The sequence below is a fragment of the Echiichthys vipera genome, assembly GCF_963691815.1.
Source record: "Echiichthys vipera genome assembly, chromosome: 8".
Classification (NCBI taxonomy): Eukaryota; Metazoa; Chordata; class Actinopteri; order Perciformes; family Trachinidae; genus Echiichthys; species Echiichthys vipera.
In genome coordinates, this window is record NC_139833.1 from 33335314 (window position 1) to 33353930 (window position 18617).

Here is an 18617-nt window from a genome sequence, read left to right on the forward strand (position 1 = left end):
AGTGAGTCTAGTCAGTTAGACAGACGGAGTAAGACAGACAGACATGCAGACAGACAGACAGAGAGAGTAAGACAGACAAGCAGATAGACATACATGCAGATAGACAGAGAGAGTAAGACAGGAAGAATAAGACAAACAGACAGACAGACATAGAAAGTAAGACAGTAGATGTCTCCAAGACCCACACACACACACACAGCTTGAGTGTCAGACTGCAGTGATGATGTCAGTCCTCTTTGACTCATGAGGCAGACAGAGACTCATAGAGAATGTATTGGAGGGCACCATTCAAACTCAGTCTTCTAGATCAAAGACCATAACTCTAAGCGCTTAGATCTCTGGTGGTGAGAGTAAAGACACCCTGGTGGACATTTAGTGTAAGATTTGTGTGGTGTAGTCCAAAAACGGTGAGTGTGAGAGCAGTTTTTACAAAGACCCAGAAACTGATCAACTCTTGTTCCGTTACTATTGGAGTCAATCTGGCAGTTGGTTGACTTTCTGTTACTTGGAGGCTCCCTGTGCCAAATATATGAGTCTGATTGCTTTCAAAGCTACATCTTTAGAAAGGGCACAAGTGTTTCTACATTTTAATATTGAAATGATGTAGGAAGAGTAAAAATTGTGGACACAATAGCAGTTTAAGAGAGATTTTCTTTCTGTTGCTCTCCACTCTGACGGTTGAGACTCATGCTCTGTGGCTTAACATTCCCTCCAATACACACCCATTGAAAACTCAAAAAAAGATCATTTAAAAACTGTAAAAGATATCAAAAACATCTGAATGAAAATTGAATTATTCAAAATCTATTAGGTTGTTTAAAATTTGTATGGAGTCTGTAGCTGAAAATTTGTGGAAGTAGATCCATTTCCCAGTGGAGTATGTTTAAAAGGACTTGCCTTAAAGCATTCCAAAAATAAACAAAATGGCCAAACAGGATAACAATAGTTGGAAATGCTCAAAGCATTTCCAATAATAATAAAGATTAGAATAACATAATAAGCATTTCCACCAAATAACAATAAAGCAAACAATAAGCCCGAGCAGTAATAGACCGTGTGCTTTTTGAAAGCCCACGCAATAATATCTATAGTAATGTGAATATGACTTATATGTTATGGCAGTTTATATAGAAGAAAAGTAGAAACATGTCCAGCTAAGGTGATAGAATATGACAATGATAATATTTATGGTGGTAAATCTGATCAATGACATGAATAGTATTAATAACAGCGTTGATACAACGAGATCAGGGGTTGACACCACGGTTTCAAAAGCACGTGCCCATCGGGCAAGTACAGGTCATATTCTACTTGCCTGAATGTCATGTTCACTTGCCCGAATAAAAACAAAAGTCTGTTAAGCAATATTGAGTTTATTTATACCTTTTAGAAAGTGATTTCTCTTACATGCAAACACTCCTTTACTAATCACATCCTGACCACATTAAATCAACTTGAACTGAAAACTTTGCACAGGAAAACACCATCTCCTGCTTTATGCTGCTCCCATGGAAGTTCACCGTTCCAGTCATCAAAAAGTGTGTGCTTTCTTAATTTGTATTTTTTTGTAGTGCTTGGTCCTGCTCCAGAATGGTGAACAGGCCTCTTTTTGCCAGGTACCTGGTCTGGTTTTGGGGGGCTCCGAATTCTAACTCAGATTTAAGCTGTATGTTAGCTTCAGCCTGTTAAACCTATATCACCCAGTTTTATGTGTACTGCTTTTATCTGGATCATAATATGCAAATAGACATAACTATATATCTGTGGGTATAGCAAACGTTTCTTGTAAGTGAATAATCACAATCGTGTTTGCGGTTTATAACGTGATCAGGCTGACATTTATGTGTGTAATTCATCTATTTAATTCTATTTATGTGAGACAGAATAGAGCCACCCAGTCCCCTTGATCTGCAGAAATATCTCTTTATTTGACTTAAACAACTTTTTGGCACCACGGCGGAAATGACAGACACAGTTGCCTTTTCATTTGCCTTATTAACCTATTTGTTTGGACAATCTTTAACCAGGCCAGCGGCCTGACAAATAGAGGAACTAACAATACTGCAGCTGGACCAGAAACACAAACAAAAGTGGGCAACTGTTAGTGTCATTGCCTTGAGACATACCAGTGATGGGTTTTTTTTGGCTACTAATTTTATAATTTATAAAACTAGTGATAGTATATATACCGTAATTTCCGGACTATAAGCCGCTACTTTTTTCCCTCGTTCTGGTCCCTGAGGCTTATACAACGGTGCGGCTTTTCTACGGCTTACGGTAACCAGGGGCGCGCACTACCGAGGATGCGCGAGACCGAGAAAGACATCTGGCGCCAGGTAACGAGAGCAAAACAAAGAGTAGGAGAGCTTCAGCGACAGTTTGCGCGAAGGAAGTGTTCATGCAAACACCCTCAACATGGAAAACAAACGGAGAAGTGCATATGATGCTGCTTTTAAGTTAAAGGCAATCGATCTGGCTGTCACAGAAGGAAATAGAGCTGCTGCACGTACCCTTGACATCAATGAATGGCTGGTTATTTTGATAACGTAAACGGCCGCGGGACTGCACTTTTACTGCCGTGTTACAGGCGAGCACTTTGTATTACTTTGCACCGTTGTATTATTTGTACTCTGCACGAATGCTGTTCGCCATGTCAAAGATGTGAAAGTTTGATTGAATGATTGAAAGATTCATTGTTAATAAATGGGACGCTTTGCGTTCCCAAACAGTCATCTCTGTCCCGACAATCCCCTCCGTGGTAGCAGGAACCCCTATATACTACGGTAATTACACATCAAAACGCCTGCGGTTTATAGTCGGGTGCGGCTTTTATATGGAGCAATCTGTATTTTACCCTAAATTTAGCTGGTGAGGCTTATAGTCAGGTGCGCTTTATAGTCCGGAAATTACGGTAAGTAATAATAATAATAGCAGCAGGAAGTGTCATGCAGGACCACGGCAGCAGGCACCACCACGATAGAGGTAGAGTGGGTCGTCCTCCATTTGAGAGATTGATGGTTTGATCCCCGGCTCCTCCGGTCTGCAGACACTGCGTTTCTACTATGGTTGACTACCCTGAATGAGGCGGGTCTATCTTGCAAAACACACCTTATTTGCATGTGAGTTACTCAGGAGGCCGTTTGGCCGAGTATAAAATGTCCCCTGACATTTACCCGGTTGCTGATGTAGCTCTCAGCGGGATGTGACGTGTGGTCGTACAGACGCTAACCCTAACAACACAGTAAAGTAGAGTCGACACGTCTATGTGGTGTAGAAGAACACAGCACAGAAAATGATTCTGCCCGGATTCTGACCTGTGGTACTTTGCTGCATGCTCCATATCATATATACACTCAACAAAAATATATACGCAACACTTTTGTTTTTGCTCCCATTTTTCATGAGATGGACTAAAATAAAAGATCTAAAATTCATACCAGATACATAATATTGCCATTTCTCTCAAACATTGTTCACAAATCTGTCTAAATGTGGGATAGTGAGCACTTCTGCTCACAGGTGTGCCACATCCAGATGCTGATCTGACATCATGATTAGTGCACAGGTGTGCCTTAGACTGTCCACAATAAAAGGCCACCCTGAAATGTGCAGTTTTGTCTCACAGCAAAATGCCACAGATGCCACAAGCATTGAGGGAACGTGCAATTGGCATGCTGACAGCAGGAATGTCAACCAGATCTGTTGCTCGTGCATTGAATGTTCATTTCTCCACCATAAGCCGTCTCTAAAGGCGTTTCAGAGAATATGGCAGTACATCCAACCGGCCTGACAACCGTAGACCACTTGTAACCACACCAGCCCAGGACCTCCACATCCAGCAGGTTCACCTCCAAGATCGTCTGAGACAGGCCACTGAGACAGCTGCTGAAACAATTGGTTTGCATAACCAGAAACCGTCTCAGGGAAGCTCAACTGCATGCTCGTCGTCCTCATCGGGGTCTTGACCTGACTCCAGCTCGTCGCCGTAACAGACTTGAGTGGGCAAATGCTCACATTCGATGGCGTCTGGTACGTTGGAGAGGTATTCTCTTCACAGATGAATCTCGGTTTACATTGTTCAAGGCAGATGGCAGACAGCGTGTGTGGCGTCATGTGGGTGAGCGCTTTGCTGATGTCAATGTTGTGGATCGAGTGGCCCATGGTGGTGGTGGGCTTATGGTATGGGCAGGCATCTGTTATGGACGAAGAACACAGGTGCATTTTATTGATGGCATTCTGAATGCACAGAGATACCCTGATGAGATCCTGAGGCCCATTGTTGTGCCATACATCCATGAACATCACCTCTTGTTTCAGCAAGATAATGCACGGCCCCATGTTGCAAGGATCTGTACACAATTCTTGGAAGCTGAAAATGTCCCAGTTCTTGTTTGGCCAGCATACTCACCGGACATGTCACCCATTGAGTATGTTTGGGATGCTCTTGATCGGTGTATACGACAGCGTGTACCAGTTCCCACTAATATCCAGCAACTTCGCACAGCCATTGAAGAGGAGTGGACCAATATTCCACAGGCCACTATTGACAATCTGATAAACTCTATGCCAAGGAGATGTGTTGCACTGCATGAGGCAAATGGTGGTCACACCAGATACTGACTGGTGAGTCCCCAGACCCCCAATAAAGCAAAAAAATGTACTGTACATTTCAGGGTGGCCTTTTATTGTGGACAGTCTAAGGCACACCTGTGCACTAATCATGATGTCAGATCAGCATCTGGGTGTGGCACACCTGTGAGGTGGGATGGATTATCTCAGCAAAGCAGAAGTGCTCACTATCACACATTTAGACAGATTTGTGAAAAATGTTTGAGAGAAATGGTAATATTGTGTATCTGGTATGAATTTTAGATCTTTAAGTCCATCTCATGAAAAATGGGAGCAAAAACAAAAGTGTTGCGTTTATATTTTTGTTGAGTGCATATACAGTACATATATACTGTTTTATATTTCTGTTTATCCAAATATATGATATCTGCATAATATTGTTGTTGTTAAATATGTTAAATATGTTGTTTGTGTAGCTGGAGTTTGAAACGAACAACAATTGAAACGACAATTAACTTTCAAAATCACAATTAACAATATATTGCTGGTCAATATCCTATCTCTCAATATCCTATCTCTCTCTCTCTCTTTCTCTCTCTCTCTCTCTCTCTCTCTCTCTCTCTCTCTCTCTCTCTCTCTCTCGGAAACACAGCAAGTCCATTTACCTGCAAGACGACAAAGCACAAACAACTCCGTAGTTAAATTAGTAACATGCATTGATGAGACATGAATGCTTCATGAATGATAGAGATAGAGAGGATAGAAGCTCAGAGGATCAGGAACAGTATTATCCCCCGGCAGACTACTTTTAACCTATGACCCTAATTCTGCTAGCTAATGCTTTTTTCTCTGCATCCTTCTGTTGAATATGGACCAGGCACCTGTAATTGTAAATTCAGCTTACACAAACAGAAAATATCCTTTACCCACATGTTATTTACTTTCTGAGCTTTGCCTCGACGCTGTTAGTACGTCATACGCTTTGTGATCTGATTGATTGATTTGGCCCATATGTTGGTGATAGACAGATGGTTTATCCAATCAGCAACCAGTTTTTTTTCCCCTTCCCAAAAGACCTCCAAATGAGAGTTCTCAGATGGATATGCGAATCATCCATCTGGCAAAGGCAGGTTAGCGGGACAGCTCACTGACCGTCAACAGCAGTGTATTGACAGTATAGACAGTATGGAAAGATGGACACCTCTCTCCACTGTACAAAAGTGGAACCAAAATATCCGTAATAAGGGCACCCCCAGTTGTTGTTTTGCAACCATGGTGGACATCGGGCAGTGTCAAAGTCCCGCCCATACACACTCCCAACCAATCGCGAGTTGATCAAGGCTGTCAATCATGACGTTTCACCCTGTTTTCATAGCATTAAATAACTCATTAACTCAAGCTTACTAACAAAGTCAGACGCTAGGGGGGGTGATCCAGATGTTTTGGCCTCACTTTCAGGGAGCTGTCAAGACCTCCATCTTTATACGCAGTCTGTGGTGCACACGTTGGTTTTTGTGGGCTGGTGGTTTCAGTGGACTTCTAAGTATATCCTAACTTTTCTTTATGGTTTGTGTGTGTGTTTCACCTTCAGGGTACATTGCTCCATGGAGTGGACGCTTCTACTCCCTCTGGGATACTGGGTAAGTCATCTCAACTGATATACTGGACTGGATTAGGTACCTTACAGCAGTGCTGATAATTAGATTTAAATTATGCATACCACCACCTATAAATCTGCTAAACTGTACAATTCTGGGGTGGGAACAAGTTAAATCTATGGTTTATTCCGTCTTCCACTTGAAGTCCAACCTTTGATTTAGTCCATCTGCTTGGAATAATGATTTTGTCTTGTGCAGGGTGGAAGTTGGTATCTGTTTCTACAACTGAAAATGACTTGACTTTCATTTAAACATTCTCACACTAAGATTATAATACTGCACTCTGTAACCGCCAAAACGTGTTTATGGTCAAGGTCAGTGAGTCAGTCAGCCACATCATAAATTCTTAGACAGATAATGCTCCCTTTCTTCTATTCCAGATCTTGGTTTACAGCAAACTGCAATAAAACGTGCTTCTGGAAAGTTTACAGAATTTTTTTCCGTCCCATTGCAGCCCTAGTCCTGAGCAAAGAATGTGTGTGAGTGTGTGTGAGTGTGTGAACTTTCTCTGTTCTTTGTTGTGATAGATGATCCGGCTACATGTGCATGTTAGTGTTATTTCACATGATGAGTTGAGAGCCATGTCGAGGCAATCACAGCCCGCTTTCTTCCGTTATTTCCAGTAGAGCAACTTTAAAGGAAGTTAATTTTTGCCTAAAAGTACTGAGGTCATTATCAGACCCAACTTAAATGAAATACTGAACTATTATGCTTTTTCTCTTGAAGAGAACGTTTTTTGACAACAATGATACAGTCACAATGTAAGACTGTCATTATAAAGAGCTTACTTTTTCTGTGGTGTCTTACTTCTTTCTGTCTCCCATGTTATCCACAGTTATGCTAAGATCCACATCCCCATTATAGCATCAGTATCTGAACACCAGCCCACCACCTGGGTGTCCTTCTTCTTCGACCTTCACATTCTCATCTGTACCTTCCCAGCAGGCCTCTGGTTCTGCATTAAGAACATCAATGATGAACGTGTCTTTGGTATGGGCTGTGTCATGGAATAAGTACTTTTTCTTTCAAATTCAGATCACCATTTTTGACAAATGTCATGTTAATGTCGTGGTTGTCCTTTAAATACAGTCAGACTGTGATCTGATTTTGTAAGCATAACTGTCCACTTAAGTCGCACACAAATGTGACTTTCGTGTCTGCGCGTGTGTGTGTGAGTGTGTGTGCGTGCAAGACTTGAGACTCTTCTTAGACTTGGGTTTGGGACTCGTGCACAATATTTAAAAACTATCAACGTTAGCTTGTTACTAATGTTAGCTTTGTGAGAGATTAACTTTTAGACTGGCGTTCATTAAATTACATATTTTTGAAAAGTCTTTTCTTGCTGGTGCTGCCTCCATCTGCTGCTAACGCCGTTAAACCGGGAGAAAACATGTTAATTATTAATGTCAGCTAAAGGCAAGTTTACGTTACAGGTTTATTGTTGACCACATAACATTAATGTTTCTGCGTTATTAGCTTTACCCATTACACTGCGTTTGAGAGGCCGGAGGATTTTTATTTATTAAACAGGAAGAGCTGCTGACATTAAACATCTCTTTTTTCAGAGTGCCCTGAGACAGACAGCAGCACGACTGACAACGTTTGTGACAAGCAGAATGAGCAGCCAATTCAAAATACATAATACTATAATACAATAAAAAGATATCAAATAAGTGAAAACAGCAAATATACATCAAAATACATGACTATAATACAATAAATGTATATCAAATAAGTGAAAACAGCAAATTTTCATCAAAATCGAGCATAATCCTGAATACATCAGTCAGAATATCTACAGCCAGATCGTCTGCCTCCAAGTTATTATGAAATGTCTTCAAATCCTCCAATGAGAGCAGGACCTGGAGTTTCAGGTGTGTCTAAAATTAGTTCAGGTAAACTAGATTATAAACTGTCATTAGTTGGGATACGATTGAACTTCAACTCTATTTTATTATTTATTATTTATTAAGAGATTTTTTTGAAATTTAAAAGGACCTTTATTTCAGATTCATCCAGTCAACATAAATCCTCTCCCATCACAAAACTAATTCATCCAAAGACCATCAAAAAAAACAAAAAACTGAAACAACAAAAAGAGAAGTTAAAAGTTCAGCACCAAACAATCGTCTCTGACTGAACACAGCACGTCTTTCACAGCCCACATTTTCACAAACAGGTCCGTTTTTTTAACCAGGCTGTAGAACGCAAAGTCCACTCTGAGCCGAGCTGCCAGCTGCCCGCTCAGCACCTACACCACGTCCTCAGACCCCTCCCCCTTCACACGGTTCTTCCTGGTTTTCCATATTGTGAGTTTGGCCAGACCAGAGATGAAATTTATCAGAGTGTGCACTACCTTCTTCTGTGCAGAGTAACGTGGACCGTAAATGAAAAGACTAAAAGAAAAAAGTTCTCCCAAACCCTGAAACCATGACCGCAGCCTGTTGAAGAGCGGACTCAGCCTGGAACACTCCACAAAAAGGTGCTGGATGGTTTCAGTCTGTTGACAGAAGGGGCAGCTGTCCCCTGTGCCAGGATTCAGGTGCACCAGATACCTGTTCGTAGCTATGGCCCCATGTACAATCCTCCACTGGAGGTCACCCGTCCGTTTGTCAACGGGGGGTTTGTACATGGACTGCCAACAGCCCCCCGGGGAAGATCCCCTGCCAAAAAACTCAGTCCACCTCGATAACTTCACCCCTGCCAGAGCGCGTAAGTTTAAAACCTTCACACTGATGTTGTAGGCTGCTTTATTACTCAGAGTCTCAAAGTCTCCCAGTTGTGGTGTTTTGAGAGACAGCAGAAGGTCGTCTTCATCCTTCCACTGCCCCACAGCAGGAGAGACAGCCAGGGAAGGAAAAACATACCCATGTTCATCATTCCATTTGTCAGATAGAGTACGGTCTACAGCATACGCTCTGAGGGCTCCTGGCAGGGAGGCACAGACCTCCTCCACCAGCCTGAGGAGCAGTCGGTTGGACCGGACGTCCAGTAAGTCAGCCAGTTCAGTGATGGAAAGTTTCATGAGGTGACCCAGCTTCACACAGCCGGCCTCTCTCATTCTGGATCTCATGCTAGTTGAGGACAGGACCTGAGAGGTGATGAAAGCACTGGAGATCAGGGGCTCCTCAAAGAGCCACATCCCTGGATTCACCACAGACTTCCTCTGAACCGTGAGGAAGAAGAGGAAGAATTCCTTTATTCGTCCCGCAATGGGGACATTCAATTTTCACTCACAGGACCTGTATACATGCAACTAATAGAGAGATGTTAGAGCGAGGGGGCTGCCAGTGACCGGCGCCCCGAGCAGTTGGGGGTTCGGTGCCTTGCTCAACAGCACCTCGGCAGGGACTCAAACCAGCGACCCTCCGGTTCCCAGCCAAGTCACCTATGGACTGAGCTAATGGTGCCCAGATGATCTGCCACGCCTGTAAAACAGTCTGATAGAAAGGGTTAGACCAGTTAGATCGAGGGATTGCTGCTTCAGCAGGAATAGGTGCTTGTTATATCCCAGCCGTCCAGCCCTCCTCAGCAGCACACAGGCGATGTCGATCCATGGCGAACCAAAGTTGTAGAGCAGTTTCTGGGCCGTCTGCAGTCTGAAGGCTTTGATTCGAGCTGTAATGTCTATCAGGCCCTGCCCCCCTTCCTGAACCGGCAGGTGTAAAACTGCTGACCTCAGCCAGTGATGTCCCGACCAGAAAAAGTTCACAACTGTCCTCTGAATGCCCTCAACCAGGCCTCTGGGTGGGGGTAAGACTACCAGTCTGTGCCAAAGGGGCGAAGCAACCAAATTATTGACAATTAGGACCCTGCCCCTATAGGAAAGCTGAGGTAGCAACCATTTCCATCTAGACAGTCTGGCACACAATCTCTCCATGGCACCCTCCCAGTTCTTCTCCATGAAAGCATCCGTCCCCAGAAAAACACCCAGCACCTTCAAACCTTGCCTGCCCCAGCTGAGGTTTCCTGGCAACTTTGGCACCATACTTTTAGCCCACTGCCCAACCAACACAGCTTCACTCTTACCCCAGTTCACCCGTGCAGATGATGCCCTCTGGAACAAAGATAAAACATCCCCCAAGTGCTCTAAATCCCTCTGACTCCTGACCAACACAATGACATCGTCAGCATATGCTGATACCACCAGTGGGGGCCGCTGCGGCATACCGGGCAACATTAGCCCTGATAACCTAGACCTTAAAGTATGGAGCAGAGGCTCAATGGCTAAAGAGTAGAGCTGTCCAGAGATCGGACAACCCTGTCTGATGCCCCTCTGAACCTCCACTGGACAGCTTAGGCCACCTCCCACCTTCACCGAACACAGTGCATCTTCGTACAACAAGCCCAACAGTGAAAGAAACCCGTCTCCAAAGCCAAAGGCCCTTAATGTGGACAACAGAAAACCATGGTCAACACGATCAAATGCTTTCTCCTGATCCAAGGAAATGAGACCTGCATCAATGTTACAAAGTTTACAGACGTCCCAGAGGTCTCTGATGAGAAACAGATTATCAAAAATGGATCTGTCAGGTATGCAATATGATTGATCTCGATGAATAATCAAGTCCAGGAAGATTTTTAGTCTGTTGGCGAGCACCTTTGAAAGTAGTTTATCATCAGTGCAAAGTAAAGCCACTGGTCTCCAGTTCTTCAGAAGAGCTCGGTCTCCTTTCTTAGGAAGGAGAGAGAGTACAGCATGTCTGCAGAATGGAGGCATCAGACCTATCTGAGAGGACTCCTGCAGCACCTCCCACAGGTCGGCTCCTAAAACCTTCCAAAAATGTTTATAAAAGTCTGCCGGCAGTCCATCCAGACCAGGAGCTTTACCAGACGCCATCTGAGTCACAGCAGCAGTGAGTTCCTCCATGGAGATGCTGGCAGCCAGCTCCATGTCCCTGCTGCAGGGACTTCCTCAGAGCTGAGGAAGTCCCTGCAGCAGCTGGCCCATGCTGTGCCCGTCACCGTCCTCCTTCCTGAATAGGCTGCCGTAGAAGTCCACGGCATGCTGTCTCATCTCCGTCGGGTCAGTTGTCAGTCGACCGTCAGGGAGCCGGAAAAAGACCATCTGCTTGTTCTGAGAGACCGACTTCTCCTGATTAAAAAAGAAGGATGTGGGAGCATCCATGTCCTAAACACTGGTGAACCGTGACCTGACCAAAGCACCTTTAACCCTTTCTTGTAGGAATGACCTGAGTTCCTGTCTCTTCTGATGAAGCCTGTGACTGTCTGTGCTGCCATCAGTGGCTATGCTATCTTCCAGATCCTTAATCCCTTTTTCCAGATCATGGATGACATGTCTCACTTTGGTTGTGGAATGACTCGTATATTGCTGACAGAACACTCGTATGTGTGCTTTTCCCACCTCCCACCACTGACTAATGGACTCAAAGTCCCCCCTCCTCTCTCTCCAAAGAGCCCAAAATGTCTCAAATCTCTGGCAGAAATCTGCGTCCTGGAGGAGTCGGACATTAAAGTGCCAGTATGAGCTGCATTTAGTGGTTTGTGAGGTGTGAAAATCTAAAGTGACTAAGTAATGATCTGTGAAACCAACTGGATAAATTAAGCTGTTCAAAAGTCTATTACTGAAACTGTGTGATATGTAAACCCTGTCTAACCAGGCTGCACTCATGTTCCCATCCACCACCCTCACCCATGTGTACTGCCTAGCCTTAGGATGCTTAACCCTCAACACATCGACCACATATGTCTCTGACACCACTTGTGATAACGTGGAGGGTGAGAGTAAATGAGGCTCCTGTCCTGTTTGGTCTAAAGTGAAGTCTGTGGTGCAGTTCCAATCTCCGCCCATCACTACACACTCACTCTGATCACACTGTTTAACTGAGTCTCTGATTTGATGGAAAAAGTTGACCCTGTCAGAGGAGCGAGTTGGAGTGTAGATGTTATAGAAACAGAAAGAGATGTTGCGTATTAGTGCTCTGATCAACACAGCTCTGCCTGCAACCAGCTCTGTGGTGGAGAGGATGTCCACATGGAGCCGAGGAGAGAACAAAACAGCGACTCCAGCAGACACGTTCGTCCCATGACAGAGAACATGCTGTCCTCTCCACCACAGACGGCAGTCTGTCTCATTGTGAGTGTCACTGTGAGTTTCCTGTAGGAAAACAACATCAAGGGATTTCTGTGAAATCATCTCTGAAATGACTACCCTCTTCTGTCCATCCCTCCCACCATTTATGTTTAAAGAGCTGACCCTGAACTTAGCCATGAAGAGCTGAGAGAGGAGAGCAGAGACAGTAGGAAGAAGATCGCTTCACACACAATATTTATTATCATTTTTAGTTTTTAACCTCTTGGATGCCTTTCCTCTGTTGACTGCTTTCATCTTTCTCAGACTGGTCATATGCTTCTTTAGACGGAAACGCTTCTTCTCATCTAGTAAATCAAGTCCCACTAATCTCTGCAGAGTCAACACACTTTAAATACATTTTTCACCATGTGGAAAATAATCAGCCACACTGACAGACTTTCCAAACGTCTCATCTAAAAAATCATTAATCTCATGCAGTGTGTAAAGCTCTGCACTGCCCAACTGTGAGCCATCAACGGACACCAAGTCAGAGTCATCCTCCATGTCTTCATCCTTCCCCTCACCTGGAACACTCTCCACAGCACCTGTCTCCTTTACCTGTCCAGCAGCAGACAGACTGACGTCAAATTTACCTGCTGCCTCTCCTTCCCTGATCTCCTCCACTGTCATCACCTCCTCTGCTCCTCTCTCCATCTGTTTTTCTCCTACCTGTCTATTTGCCTGTCTGCTGTCGTAGCAGCCCCTTTGATAGCAATCAACAAAGATGGCTGTGGGGCATGAACAGCGGTTGTTGGAAACTGCTTTGGCATCAACTCTAAATGACTTGAACTTTGTTTTTTCTTTCAAAAATGAAAAGAAGACAGAACTCAAATCTCAAGAAAGATGTATTTGCTGTTTTGTCGACCGGATACAGCAAAAGTTGAATTCACCAGTTAGCCCCGCTGGTGGCTAAACGTAGATATGTCACCTTATTTTTATGCATTTTTTTCATTAAGAAAAAATACACAGTTACTATTGCTTAACACTTTGATTAAAGTTTTAAATGAACAACTGAACACAGAACCACAGCCACCACAGCAAACCAATAAAATAAATTAAGGCCAAAGTCTTAACATTATGACACTTTAGATAAAAGTCTTTAGTGCAGGTTGGCATTCAGGAACACCAGCTTGGATGGGCTATGCTCTGTGTGTACCTGGCCTGTACCACTGCACTCGCTGTCCTTGGAGTGTCTGGAGCGTTGGTGTGTGGGCGTTTGTTTGTTTGTCTCCTTCAATTTCTTTATCTCCATCGGTGTCTCTCCCTCCCATTTCCTTCTCTGTTTGTCCCACTGTATCATTATCTTTGATATTACCACACAGATGCTTTGCTAATACATCTGTCTGTTCATTTAAATCTAGTAGTAGAATAATTAGTATAATAAATATATAATCAAATATATAAAGACTAAATGAAATTCCATAACATATCTTTGGTGTTTCTGTACTGTAATTCCTTGTTACTTATCAGCCGACACATACACCGATGATCTGTGATCAGCTAAAGTTGGCCAATGATTTAAAGTTCAGGCCCTACTTGTTCACAAGTCCATCTTCTACTGACCTCCCTTAGCTGAGTGAAGCCTCTCCTGTCTCCCCCATCTCTCCCTCCTCTGCCTTCTACTGCTGCCTTGTTTTCTTGCCCTACCTATTTCCCTTTGTCTCAGTTATATCATATGTGTTTGTTTCTTTCATGTTCTCTGCCTGTTTCTACCCAACCATTTCACCATGACTCTTTGATCTCAGTTTGGCTGAAAGCAGTCCTCTGAGTTTGTGTTTTATTATGTGGTGTACTTTTCTGTCTTGTTACATTTTCTGTTTTGACCATGTTTCCACCTGCGCGTTAGACATACTCTAAGCAGTGACATAGTATTGGACATGGGGAAAAGAATGCATGACAGCAGGCCGCAGAGTGGGGAGCAGCATACCTGTAATATGACTTAACAGCATCCATTAAAGTGCACTGAGTGAATGAAGTTATATATCAAATGAAAGCTGGGGTCGTAACATCCTGGTTACATGTCACCTCCTTGTCTCTCTCTCTCTCTGCTTTTCACGCACCAGTGGCCTTGTATGCCATCAGCGCTGTTTATTTTGCTGGGGTAATGGTGCGTTTGATGCTGACTCTGACTCCGGTGGTGTGTATGCTGTCAGCGGTGGCCTTCTCCAGCGTCTTTGAACACTACCTGGGAGACGACATGAAGAGGCAGAGCCCGCCTGCAGAGGACAGCAGCGATGAGGATGACAGAAAGAATGCAGGAAACCTCTATGACAAGGTAAGCAGTCATCTGAACGTGTGGGATGTCATGTTGGTTGAACTACCAAAGGTTTTCCTGTACAAAAGTGCTATCTCTGTAGATTGATGTCCATGTTACAGTTGAAGATTCATTGGCTCAGGTGCACACAAGCCTCCTGCCAGAGGGAGGTTAATTTTCAATCGTATTCAATTTTATTTATAGTGCAAAATCATAACAAAAGTTATCTCAGGACACTTTACAGAGTAGGTATAGACCACACTCTATGACTTATTTATGATTTACATAGACCCAACAATTCCCCAGTAGAGTATGGTGGCAACTAAAACCTTCCCTTTAACAGGCAGGAACGTGGGACAGACCCAGCTCTATGGAGGACGGACATCTGTCTGCACCGGTTGGGGAGGAAGAAAAGGAGAGAGAAAGAGAGAAAATACAGACAGAGACAGGTCGAGGTCACTGTGACCTCACAAAACACATTTTTGTAACCTGTAAACTTTTGTATTCCTGCTCTTATTATGACAACATTTCACACAAACGTGTAACAGGATGAAATTAAGTAATGACATTTTCTATCCAAAAGGTCAGAGATCAACTTCTCTGTGACCCAATAATGTTTCCTGACTCAGGAACAGAAGGGACATTTGGTCAGATACTGAAATAGTGACACTAATGTTGAAACTGTGCTGATTGTAGAGATCTGAAGAAAAATACATTCATTCCTTTTTCCTACAAAGTCTTCACTTCTTATATTCTGTAAGTCAGGACAGTTTGGATGTAAAATGCAACTTGACTGTTTGGTGGACACAACCACAAGGTTGTAATTCTAGTTTCTGGTGTTCCAGCTTTAACTGCTTTGATTTAATGCTAACCTGCTGAACTGGCATTTTTTCATTGACACTGGTAAATTCAAAAGAAAACCGAAGGGTGTGTGATGGTGTGTTCTGGTACACCGTTGTCTTCACTGAAGCTGATACAACCTACTCATCCAAACTTGGCAGTCCTAAAAATATCCCAGTCTGTACAGACTGATAAAATACTTCTTGCCAGATGTCATTATTTCTTACATAACATTTATTTCATATTCTCATGAAAAACCAATGTTGTAGCTTATGGTAGAAAAGTATTCAACACAAGAGGCAAACCACATCACAACACATCAAGTGTAGACACATGGTCATCATAATACAATACATAGCTATTATGATATCTGGCCAGCTGACCACAACGTATACGGTATATAAAATAACTACATAACATCTCAGTATCCAATTCACAACACTACATTGTCACCCATCTGAGGTGAAAATATTGTGTTGCGATATCTCTGATCAAAATAAAAGTTCATGTTTTATCCTTATTGCTTTCCTTTTCCTTCTTCCTCAGGGAAACCAAATAGCATTGTCTGTTTTTGACCTCCTTTTGCTGCTTTTCTTACAAATGGATACAGTGGGAGTAATGCCTTACCAACCAATCTATCACAGGTGTCCTAAAGGCAGTGACTAAATGAGACACCATAAAAGAGAGTGTAATTAACTTTACAAATGGTGTCCATTTGCTGTGTGCTCTCCTCTGCAGGCCGGTAAAGTGCGTAAACATGTATCAGAGCAGGAGAAGGCTGAGGAAGGACTGGGCCCCAACATCAAGTCCATAGTCACCATGCTGATGCTAATGCTGCTTATGATGTTCGCTGTCCACTGCACCTGGGTCACCAGCAATGCCTACTCCAGCCCAAGTGTAGTACTGGCATCATACAACCATGATGGGTGAGAGTATTACAACACACTCACACACACACACACACACACACACACCCTGGGAGAATTTATGATTTCATGAGAAATATTCTTCAGAGAATATGAATGATTACACAAAAACCTTTCCTCAACTCATGGTTATTGGTTGGCAAACATCCGTGTCTCTTTTTAAATCAAAATGACAAAAGAAAGTGCCCAAATGACCCTGATCAAAAGTTCACATACCCCAGTTGTTAATACCATGCATTGTCCCCTTTAACATTAATGACATCTTGAAGTCTTTTGTTGTAAATCTTTGCTGGTCTACCTGACTGTGGTTTGGTTTCAACAGAATCCCTCATTTTCCACTTCTTCAGCGTTTGAACACTGCTGATTGGCATTCTCAATCTTTTTATACCCCTTTCCTAATATATGCAGTTCCTTTTCATGCAGATCCTTTCTATTCCCTAATTATTTTGCTTTCTCCATGACTCAGAATCCAGAAACATCTTTGCAGCACTGGAGTAAAGATGCAATGGTCTGTCAGAAGCACAGAAACTCACTAACCTTTTATACACACAAACTAATTACAAACAAACAGATCACAGGTGAAGATGGGAACATTGATTAGCCATTCAGACCTGTTTGTGTCAACTTTTGTGCATGTTATCAGGTCAAAGTCACTGGAGTATGTGAACTTTTGATCAGGGTCATTTGGGTACTTTCTTTTGTCATTTTGATTTTAAAATGGTAAACACAGTTGTTTGCCAATAAATAGCTTCACCCTTAAGAAAGGGCCAAGAAATTATAAATTCTTCCAGCGTATGTAAACTTATGAGCACAAGTGTATATGAATGGATTCAGGGGAAGTAGTAGTAACATGCATTAATAGGACATGGATTATACAGCTAGAGAGAGGATGAGAGAGAAGCTCAGAGTATCATAGGAAGTCCCTCAGAAGACTAGGCCTATAGCAGCACAACACCTCTTTTACATCAAGGGCTCAACTAGGGTTGAACCAGAGTAGGTCTATTGTTGGAAAGGGTTAACTTATGTCAACTGACGCACCTTCACAACCCTGGTCAAGAGGTGGGTTAGATAAGGGTCAGATAATTGCACACTACCAGGGTTGCTAACTACAGAGGCGGGACAAGTTATTTCATTGGTTGCAAATGTGGGCACACAGTTGTGACACAGTTGTCACTCAAAGGACACTGTCCATAGCCATGCCTCCATGCAAACAAACAGGATGAGGAAGTAATTAAAGTTATAATCTCTAAGATTTCCATCTTCAATCCCAATTTACATGAAAATGGGACGTAAATAAAAAAAACAGAATACAATGATTTGCAAATAAGCCTGTGAATATTCTCATCTGTCCAGGTCATCATTATCTCCAAAGAAATTTAGGTCAAAAGCAACTGGACTTGAATATTTGTCTAGGAAGACGTTTCACCTCTCACCAAGAGGCTTCATCAGTTCATTTACACATCTGACCAGGCTGGGACTGGTCCAACTATCTGGTGTGGAGATCCAGGTATTTAACCTTTCACAAGGCCGATGATGTCACTGTAACCCTTTGTACTCCAAGTGCCAACAACCGTCGTTAGAGTGGCAGTCGTTGGTGGGAAGTTGGTTTTGACCTTCTGACGACAGTCATTGGAGTCACAGGGGGCCGTTTGTGAACAGTTGTTCTTTGAGGTTAGATTGTTGAATCTCCTGGGAAGGATGAAAGGACAGCGTTGTAAATTGGAGATAAGTGGTGTCTCAGACCAACCTCTGTTTAGCGATGGTTTCTCTACTTTTGCATAGATGGCTTCTTTTACTTCACTTACATCTCAAGGAGAAAGCCCACTTCTCTGAGGACAACAATGTCCAAATCCTGGACAGAGAGGACAGATGGTTTTCATTGTATTTTGTTTTTATTTACATTTTACACAGCATCCCAACTTGATTGGGGTTGTAGAAGGTCATTAGTATTTTTTTACCAGTGCTGTCTCAGTGTTTTAATTCATTTTAAATCCTGAATGGAAGTCCTCAAATAACTCATTGTTATGTAAAAACTGACACAGCTGATTGGCGACTAATTTCTCAAGGATTTTAGAGAGAAAAGGAAGGTTAGATATAGGTCTATAGTGGGCTAGAACCTCTGGATCAAGACTGGGCTTTTTAAGAAGAGGTTTAATTATAGCTTTCCTTTGAAGGTTTAATTGTGTGGCTGGTTCAGATGAATTTATTTCACTACTCAGTGGAGGAGTTCACATTAAGGCTGTAGAATATGTGACCAGAGTGGGTTCTCTGTGGGT

The 18617-nt window shown here is 42.9% G+C and overlaps 1 protein-coding gene across 1 annotated transcript in view; it reads left to right on the forward strand.

Moving 5' to 3' along the window:
* LOC310950731 (dolichyl-diphosphooligosaccharide--protein glycosyltransferase subunit STT3B-like) overlaps positions 1–18617 on the forward strand; it is an 81173-nt gene that overhangs the window by 46830 nt on the left and 15726 nt on the right. Inside the window, exons 8-11 of the mRNA XM_083918690.1 lie at positions 6161–6209; positions 7063–7217; positions 14385–14596; positions 16154–16341. Coding sequence (XP_083774816.1) covers positions 6161–6209; positions 7063–7217; positions 14385–14596; positions 16154–16341 — 604 coding nt within the window. The remainder of the gene's footprint in view (positions 1–6160; positions 6210–7062; positions 7218–14384; positions 14597–16153; positions 16342–18617) is intronic.